This window comes from Sinocyclocheilus grahami, unplaced genomic scaffold (assembly GCF_001515645.1).
Source record: "Sinocyclocheilus grahami isolate Dianchi unplaced genomic scaffold, SAMN03320097.WGS_v1.1 scaffold1737.1, whole genome shotgun sequence".
NCBI classification, from domain to species: domain Eukaryota; kingdom Metazoa; phylum Chordata; class Actinopteri; order Cypriniformes; family Cyprinidae; genus Sinocyclocheilus; species Sinocyclocheilus grahami.
The window spans coordinates 134,203-144,202 of record NW_015506916.1 but is presented as its reverse complement, the minus strand read 5'-3'; the positions used below and the strand labels follow the sequence as shown (position 1 = coordinate 144,202).

General features: G+C 42.6%; 1 protein-coding gene across 2 annotated transcripts in view; it reads left to right on the top strand.

The window, feature by feature from the left end:
• LOC107572350 (protein lyl-1-like) overlaps positions 1-7,780 on the top strand; it is a 17,022-nt gene extending 9,242 nt beyond the window's left edge. Inside the window, exons 2-6 of one of the 2 annotated variants that reach the window (XM_016258786.1) lie at positions 850-937; positions 2,873-3,117; positions 4,445-4,802; positions 5,538-5,632; positions 7,156-7,780. In XM_016258786.1, coding sequence (XP_016114272.1) covers positions 4,483-4,802; positions 5,538-5,632; positions 7,156-7,544 — 804 coding nt within the window. In that variant the 5' untranslated portion in view covers positions 850-937; positions 2,873-3,117; positions 4,445-4,482 and the 3' untranslated portion in view covers positions 7,545-7,780. Of the gene's footprint in view, positions 1-849; positions 938-2,750; positions 3,118-4,444; positions 4,803-5,537; positions 5,633-7,155 lie in introns of those variants that run through there. The other variant, XM_016258785.1, reaches the window with a different exon arrangement.
• The last annotated feature ends 2,220 nt before the right edge of the window (positions 7,781-10,000 follow it).

Here is a 10,000-nt window from a genome sequence, read left to right as displayed (position 1 = left end):
AATTAAAAGAGTGCAAGTCTAAAAGGGACAAGTTTTTTTAAAGAATAGAATTAGAATAGAGAGTGCTAGAGTTAGAGGGTCAAATAAAGATGGAAGAGATGTGTTTTTAGACGATTCTGGAAGATGGCTTAAGACTATATTCAATAATATTTAACCCCACTGACACTGAGATTGAGCTGAAAGATGACACTGATGTTCTTTAAGAGCTGCTTTACAGCTGAAATTGAATTTATTTCATATTTTTACATTTATTCACACACGCACTCACACACACACACGCACTCACACACACACACACACTCACACACACACACACACACACACTCTCTCTCTCTCAAGCAAGCACACACACACACACTCTCTCTCAAGCAAGCGCACACACACACACACACACACTCTCTCTCTCAAGCAAGCACACGCACACACTTGCACACTCAAACACGCGCACACGCACACTCAAACACACACACTCAAGCACGCACACTCAAACACACACACGCGCACACGCACACTCAAACGCGCACACACTCAAGCAAACAAACACACACACACACACACACACATTGACTGATGAGGTGAGACCGTATCTGTGATGCTGGACTGATTCTTTGTGTGATTCTGAAAGTGGCTCTTTAAATGTGATTTCAATTGTTTTCAATAATTTTGTTATAAAACACACTGGGTTTTATTTCCTGCAGTTTTCAATGTTTATGCGCACAGTGTAAACACAGTCTGCCAGAGCGAGAGCACACACAATTGCTCTTACTGCTGTTCTAATGATTATCGATCCAGATTATTCTAAATGCCTAATAATTTGCATAAAAGCACCCAAACTGTCTTTCTGTGCAGCCTCACCTGTCTTCATCTCCAGAGCATCGGCGAGGCTACAGACGACCTTTTGTGGCTTTGTTCGCTGTATTCACAGCAGGATCTTCAGGTAAATCAGAATGTGCTTTTCACAACATGCCATCATGCTTTGTTGTCATATCACTCCTATTTTATTTAATTGTTTTTTTGTGTGAAGGTTGCTAGTAAGATCACTGTGAGCATGTGATCTCTGCATACATTTGGTTTCAAATGGTTCTTGTTTTTATAGTAAATTTACAATACATTTTAGTGTTAACTTGCTGATCAATCATGATTTTTGTGTGAAAATGTTAGTACTCTGAATTTACGCTCGGATGTGTGTGTGTGTGTTTGCACGTGTGTGTATGAGAGAGAGTGTGAGTTTGTGTGTGTGTGCGTGTGTGTGTGTGTGTGTGTGTGTGTGTGTACGTGTTTTTGTGACAAATGAGGACATAAATGTGTATAATGACAAAGGTATGACAGGTATTACAAGGAGAAGCTGACTTTTCAGGACATTACCCCATGTCCCCACTTTTCAAAACGCTTATAAATCACACAGAATGGAGTGTATTGAAAATCTGAAATAGCAGAAAGTCTCCTGTGAGGGGTAGGTTTAGGGGTAGGGTTGGTGAAGGGCAATAGAATATACGGTCTGTACAGTATAAAAACCATTACGCCTATGGAGAGTCCCCACTTTTCACAAAAACAAACCTGTGTGTGTGTGTGTGTGTGTGTGAGTGAGAGTGTGTGAGTGAGAGTGTGCGTGTGTGTGCGCGTGAGAGAGAGTGTGTGAGTGAGTGTGTGTGTGTGTGTGTGTGTGTGTGAGAGAGAGTGTGTGAGTGAGTGAGTGAGTGTGTGTGTGTGTGTGTCACTTTCAGTTTTGTACTTCAGTTTGACTGTGAGAGAGAACTTTTACAATGTTGTTCAATCATGATGTAAGTTGTGCTTCCTTTTGGTCGAGATCCAATAACTTTCAGTGTCTGGGGCTGACCAGAGAGAGAGAGAGAGAGAGAGAGAGAGAGACCTGGTTGAAGACAGGGATACAAAAGCCAAATCAACCTGATGCATTTCTGAATACTGGCCAGCAGATAGAGTCAGTGATGTTGATCATAGAAATGGGCAGAAGTGTTTAGTTAGGTGTCTTGTGTGTTCACTAATGGGCTTAACAATGCTAAAAAAAATTAAAAAAATCACATGGTGCAAATATTCTTATTACTATAGTATATTCTATATTAATATTATTTAGTACTATGAATAGTTGGGTAAACGTCTATGGTGGTGAATGGGACATTACAGCAAAAATGATTTTTGCATTCCCATTTGCTCCAACAGTAAAACAAAAACATTCATGATAGCGTTTACACAACTTTCCCAGTCAACTTTCTTTGTCACTCTCTCAGCTTTTGTATTAGAAACACCCTTGCTGCAGTGTTAACTATAACTAGTTATTATTATTATTACTACTATTGTTATTTAATGCCTAAAGGCTATGCAACACAAAGTATGATTTAAAAAATGAAAATATAAAAGACTTGGCCAGATTTAGAATGTTACAAAAACTGTGGGAATGCACCAAAAGAGTCCATATATAGCACCAGCTAATTTTTTTTTAAACTGACTAAAAACTGTGGGTTACTCCTGTGACTTTTTTTGTGCTGATGTTTTCTCTGTTTCAGTGATATCTGACATCTTTCCTGTAGAAAACAAGAAGTCAGGGTTTAGAATGGCATGGTTAGGCCCTGCTGGTAGGTGTCAAACATCATCTGGCTGCAAGTATCAGCCAGTTCACGTTTCTTAGTTCACATTTAAAACAGCTGTGCATTCTGTCAGAATATTAAACATTTTGCAGTCATATTTTATTCATATAAATATATGGGGGGGGGGGGGGGGGGGGGGGGTTACTCTTATCAGCATCACCATATTGTACAAGTACATCCTCCTGTCCAGCAGAGAGCGGAAAGCTCTCTCTCTCTCTCTCTCTCTTTGTGTCTCTCTGTGTCTCTCTGTGTCTCTCGTCCAATACTAGTTCAGCTCAACTGATGTCCAGCTGGAGCAGCTTGTCTGTTGGTGATGGGGGCTGATGGAGAGAGACAGGCACTCGTGCATCACTTCTACACCAGCGCAGTGCTCCGTCATTCCTGCGGTGAGGTCTCCGCTCCGTGTCTCTGATCTTCACTGAACGCTGGAGAAACTACGGGAAGGAAGCGCGAGGAGGAGAGCGAGGGTGCGATCGCTTCACAGAAGACGACAGAGAAAGTGACCACAAACACGGTGAGTGACCGACGAGATCTCGCACCGCAGCAGATGCTTCTTCAGGAGCAGTGCTGACACTCGGAATAACTTCATGCGTTTATTCAGCACTACTGACATGAGAACAAACTCATTTGAGAATCAGAGAGTTCTTGTAAACTGACATGGACATTAAAGACTCGACGACGCTTGAAACATCGGGGGAACGTTTGGAGGAAATGTGACAGTGAAATGCGTGATGTTTCATGCGAGTGACCATCTGAAAACACCTGGAGCTTCTAGAACTGAGTGTGTGTGTTTTGTTCAGGATTGGACTGGTCGTTGTGAAAAATAAAGCTCATTAAAAACTACAGAAAGAGGAACCTAATGTGAGGAATAACAGCCGACGTTTAAAAGAGGGAAACGGGAAGGAAAGCTTTTGCAGAAGCGTGTGTTGAATCTCTCTTTGTGTCTGTGTGAGGATTGACTCGTCGATCAATCAGTGACTGATCTCTAGACAGCAGGACGACTGACAGATGATATACGCACCAGTAACAACTAACACAAGCGGACACTGATGCAGCTGTTCCTGATGATCTCAGAAGGCCGACACTAACATGAGCTGTTTTGTTTCAGCAGTGGGTGTGTTTTTCGGTCACTGAACTGGAGTCACTCTGGATTCACCTGCAGTGTGAATGCGAATCTTAAATCCCCCGTATACTCACAGCACATTTACAGCATCCCACGAGCACACCTACATATTACACGCTCGCTGCGGACCAGTGGCAGTTTGACGGTGTTTACAAGCGGAGTGAACTTTTCTGGAACCTTTCTGGTCTGGCAAGAGTTTATTTCAGAAGTTTGAAACCGCTTGCCAAGCCAAACGTTCTGAAAAACCTCACAAACACAAAAGTTTGACTTCTTTTTGTTTCAAATGATGTCACACCAGTTTGTTTGAGATTTTTGAGATTTATATATCATATGAAAGCTGAACAAATAAGCTTTCCACTGATGTATTGTTTGAAAATCTGCAAAAAATCTAAATATTGAGAAAATCATCTTTAAAGTTGTTCAAATGAAGTTCTTAGCAATGCATATTACTAATCAAACATTAAGTTTTGATATATTTACGGTAGGAGATTTACAAGATATCTTCATGGAACATGATCTTTACTTAATATCCTAATGATTTTTGGCATAAAAGAGAAATGTATAATTGTGACCCATACAATGTATTGTTGGCTATTGCTACAAATATCCCCCAGCGACTTAACACTGCTTCTGTGCTGCAGGGTCACATATATTTTATAATAGTAATATCATAATATGACTTCAGAAGCTGCTGTCTCGGACTGTTTTGCTGTTTCAGGACCGAACAGACATCTGCAGACCTCCCCATGAGGAGCGATGAGAAGAAGCGATCATCAGTCTCCGGTCATGATGGAGAACGAGCCGCCCATCTCTCCGTCTGTCCTCCAGCCCGTCAGTCCAGCTCGCTCGAGTTCCCCCGATGCTGACGCGGCTCGAGATGCAGAGAGCCGTACGCATGCAGTCGAACCCGAGACGGACCCCCGCCGGAGCCCCCCCGCCGCCTCCTCGCCGTCCCTCCCGCCCAACATCCCGGTCATCAGCCTGGCTCACAGCAAACTGCCGCTGCCTGCGCTCTCCATGCTGCGCCTGTCCCTGCTGCCTCCGGCCCTCCTGCAGACGCACCCCTTCATCAGCAGGTATTTACTAAAGCAATAAGCCCCGTGAAGCCGTGCTTTACAGTGAATTTATAACAGCTAAGGGCCGTTGTTAGGCACTGTTATAAATTCACTGTAAACCACGGCTTCACGGGGATTACTGCTTTTATAAAACGGTTATTGCATATACGTAGTAAGGTTTCACAAAATAAAACGGAGCAAATAAAGTGTAATGATATTAATAAACACAGTATTCTTCCACCAAACAATGTAGCTCCTCAGAAACAGTTGTGGTTGCTACAAAGTGGTCGCCGAGCAACACACAAACGTAAACAAAGGTGTGTGTTACTTTGTAGAGTCATTTACAACAGCTTCGAACGCGGCTCAGCCAATCAGAATCAAGCACCGGGACTCTCCGCTTTATAAAAATTGTAATTTGTTACTGATTCCAAATTACATGACAAAAACTGTAGTTAGTAACTGTCGTAGCACATTACACATTTTAGGGAATATAATCGGACTACTTTTTGATTACCTTTGTCCTACCTCATTTATCACATTAATTTAAATAGGATAATCTTCCAAATCTACCATGTCGATATAAAAATGCAAAGAAGAATTATATATATTCCATTCAGATCTATCTGAGCTGTGTGCTGTAATGAGGACAGAGCGCTGACCGTCACGTTTGTCCAATCAGTGGCAGACGCTCATCAAAAACTCAGGATTGCTTTTATAGATTTCTTTTCCTCCTTCATCTCCTCATGTTGCTCTCAGCTCTTTCCTTGGACCATCGGGAAGCTTTGGGATCTTCGGGAACGCTCGTATGAAGAGACGGCCGTCCACACACTTCGAACTGGAGCTCAGTGACGGTACGTCGTTTAATCTGTGGGTGTTTTGTGAGGAGACACTAGGGCTGTCAAAAGTACTGACTTCGGTACTGAATTTTTAAAAAATGTGACGATATCAGCATTTCCCACAAACACCTCTGATTGGCCGTTGAGTTCAGACATTTCTGTCGAGCACGTGAACACAGTGGCTTTGGTGCATTTCTCAAAACAATTCGTACAAACAGCAGCACACAATGGATTACCTGCAAAAGCCTGTAACTTACTCACAAGCTTTAGTTCGTCTCTCAAAAGCAAGTATTTATGTCAATGAACACATCAGAGCCATCAGAATGAAAAGTCCTTGTGTCATTGTTCACAAACGAGATGTTGTCAGTATAACCGTGCACTCTGGTAGTATTACGTGATGTGAGAACAGTTTGGATCACAGTTACTGTACTGAAATGCTGAAGGCTGCACTTCTTATGCATGCTATATATCCATTTCAGAAGTACAAATTTGCACATTACTGTATGTGGGATACTGATCGAAAGAGACTGGATAGGATTCACAGTTACACGTTACTAGTGTTCTGACACAAAACAACAACATTACAACATCATTGTGATATAGAAAAGTAAAAGAAATGTGTCCCTGCAGCACAGAAGCAGTGTTAAGTCGCTGGGGGATATTTGTAGCAATAGCCAACAATACATTGTATGGGTCACAATTATACATTTCTCTTTTATGCCAAAAATCATTAGGATATTAAGTAAAGATCATGTTCCATGAAGATATTTAGTAAATGTCCTACCGTAAATATATCAAAACTTAATGTTTGATTAGTAATATGCATTGCTAAGAACTTCATTTGGAAAACTTTAAAGATGATTTTCTCAATATTTAGATTTTTTGCACCCTCAGATTCCAGATTTTCAAATAGGTGTATCTCAGCCAAATATTGTGCTATCCTAACAAACCATACATCAATGGAAAGCTCATTTATTCAGCTTTCAGATGATGTATATATCAGTTAAATAAATTGACCCTCATGACTGGTTTTGTGCTCCAGGGTCACATATATGGGCACAAAGGTGAAAAGTTTAGGACGACTAGATCAACCATTTTGCATTTAATGATGAGCTAATGACTAGATTTTTTGACAGCTGCACAGAGAAGGAACTATATAATACATTTTTTTGAGCAACATGACATTAGCAACTGATGATGTAGGAAACCGCAGACAAATGTACATAATCAACTTCATGAATGCACCAAAGCAATCGCAACTTGTTCAAAAGAATGAGAAACTGCTTTTATGATGTGCACAAGTGATTAGATGATGAAGTAGTTGTGAGAATCTGAGAAATGCACCAAAGCGACTGAGAACAGCTGTAAGAATCTGCTCAACATGCTCGCGGGAGATGCTGCTGTCGTCACATTTTCACGATCAAAGCAGTCGGTATTTTTGACAAGCCTAGGAGACGCATGCTGTTTAGAGTTTTCACACTCTTCTTCATCCTTGGTTCAGCACCGTGGTGAACGCTCAGCTGTGTGGTTTCCTTCAGGTCCTCCTCAGAAGATGGCTCGGCGTGTCTTCACTAACAGCCGCGAGCGCTGGCGGCAGCAGAACGTAAACGGAGCTTTCTCCGAGCTCCGCAAACTCATCCCGACCCACCCGCCTGACAAGAAGCTCAGCAAGAACGAGATCCTGCGGCTGGCCATGAAGTACATCAGCTTCCTGGTGCAGCTGCTGAAGGACCAGACGAGCGGTCAGCGTGAGGACAGAGACTCCACGGGCTGCGTGACGGTCTCCTCGGGCTCCAGCTGTTACAGAGACACGGACAGCGAGGAAAGCACGGGGACCTGCGGCATCCAGACCAAACACAGCGGAGGCATCACGGAGAAGGTGCAGGAACAGATACTGACGGTCACTGCGAGCAGCTACCAGCGCTGACCAGCTCAAACTGACCCGCTGGAGAAACATTCAACCAGGGTTGCCAGGTTTTCACAACAAAACCCACCCAATTGCTACTCAAAACACTAGCCCAATCATGGTTTATTGTGGGGTTCCCCTGGTAAAATTCACATTTTTGGGGCTGAATATCACGTTATTGTGGTCTCTTACACCCCTGGACATGAAAACCCGCCAAACAATGTAGCTCCTCAGAAACAGTTGTGTTTGCTACAAAGTGGTTGCCGAGCAACACACAAACGTAAACAAAGGTGTGTGTTACTTTGTAGCGTCATTTACTACAGCTTCGAACGCGGCTCAGCCAATCAGAATCAAGCACCGGAACTCTCCGCTTTATAATTTACTTTTTGGATCAGCTGAAATCGGTGGCTTGTATTTCTGATTCATGTTTGGTGCATCTCTGGGTCCTTCATGTCTGCCACTTCTCCATTTCGTTTCCTCACTGCACAGTATTTCTGTCTTGTTTCAAGTCCAAATATCTAAAAATTCTTAAACCAGGATGTATTTACTAGATAAGCAAAATTAAGTGCATTATTTTACTTATCCCACTGGCAGATAATTTTACTTTTTTTAAGCAAAATGCACTTGAGTTTTTTTCTCCTGGAAACAATCTTGCATAATTTTGCTTAGGGATGCACCGATATGAAAATTTTGGCCGATACCGATATGGTGGCCGATATATCGTGCATCCCTAATTTTGCTTTTAGTAAATGCATCTTGATTTAGGAATTTTTAGATATTTTGACTAGAAGCAAGACAGAAATACTAAGATGTGTGTGCGGCTCGGTCAGGGGTCCCTCGTGTGATCCCGGGTCCCTCAAACTGGATTATTGAATAATGTGTTGATCTTTTGAAAGCATCACGACGAACAGAATGTCTTCTGTCCTGCAGCGTCTTCAGGAGGATAGTAGATGATCGTTAGCTCCGTCTGAGCTAGTAAATGTTTGGATGATGTGAAGCTGTAATTATGTGGCTTAAATTAAACATTATAGTTTGAGAGTTTTCTCTCATTTTCACTTCCTAATGAGCACGGGAAGCTTTTAGCACTAGTGCAACACAATGAAGGTCACATGTGTCAGTGAGCCGCAGAGAATGATGGGAAATGTAGTTTTGTAGTTTATGAACTGGATAAGGCCTTGTCCACGCTAGTACGTTTTTGTTTGAAAAGCATCCTTTTCTATCTGTTTTGGCCTTGTGTCCACACTGAGATGGTGTTTTCTGTCAAGAAAAACTGAGCTTTTTGAAAATGCTGTTTTTGCGTTGTAGTGTGGACTGTGAAAACAGAGGCTTTTGAGAACGACGACGCACGTGACACACATTGTACCTATAGATATCTGTTTATACTGGTCCTGTGCCTGGTATGTGCTTTTCACTTTCGGCTACTTTGTGCACTCTTCATATCGCAGTCCTGCAGAGGTGACAGAAAATTGCCTCGCGATTGCTGTTTTTGGCAAAACATGAGTTTAGTTGTGTTTTAGATCAGACATGTAATCGTGAGTGAGTGCGACCTGAACGCGTCCGTGAATGCTGAGATATTTTCCTAAATAAAATAATCCTGCCAGAAGAATTGCATGAACACGTATCATGTTTGTTTCGTCTGTATCGTCTCACGCGTGCGCAGTAAAGCAGATTAAACGTTTTCTGACGTTTCAGTGTGGATGAGAAACAGTGGACAGAGAGCGTTTTAAGATGTATCCTGATTAATGCATCTGTCATACTCTTGCATGCACAAAATCCAGTCCCGCAGAAAACCTCTCATGCTCCGTATTAAAAAAACAAAACAAAACATTGAAATTGCATGAAGTAGCGCAGTTGTCAAATGTAAATGTTAAATTTTTTATTATTAGGCATGTTGTGAAAGACATGCTATGTTATTGTCAGTGTCTTGATTTCATGTCGATGTGTGTTTGCTAGTTTAGTCACACGCTCACTAGCTCCACCGATGCTGCGTCTGTTCTCGACTCGTTCTCCAGGGGGGGCGTGTCTTCTGCACTTATTGTGTCCCTCGGAGCAGATGGGACATCCTCTGGCTCTTGTGTGATCAGGATTTTCCATCATAGAGTGCTGGGATTAGAAAATCATTTTGTTTAAAAAAAGGGCCATCCTGTAGCCGGACACAGTTTATCCATGACAGAAATGTGAGAATACGAGCGGGATGGAAAGACTGTGACACTGTTCGGCCGAGCTGTTTTTCCCACTGCAGCTGTGTGTGTGCGCGCGCGGGGTCAAGGGTCAGGGGTCAGCTGTGGGTTTGACTGCTTCTCGGTGCATCAGGTGTCCAGGAAGCTCCTACAGTTGCTGCTGTCTCATCGCCAGCCAACCGTCTTCCTGCCACGGAGCGCTTGCGGCCACGCAGTTATGAAAGAAAAAGTGAAAATCATCCTCTGTTTCAGCACACACACACACACACACACCCTCCCTCTCTCTCTCTCTCTCAC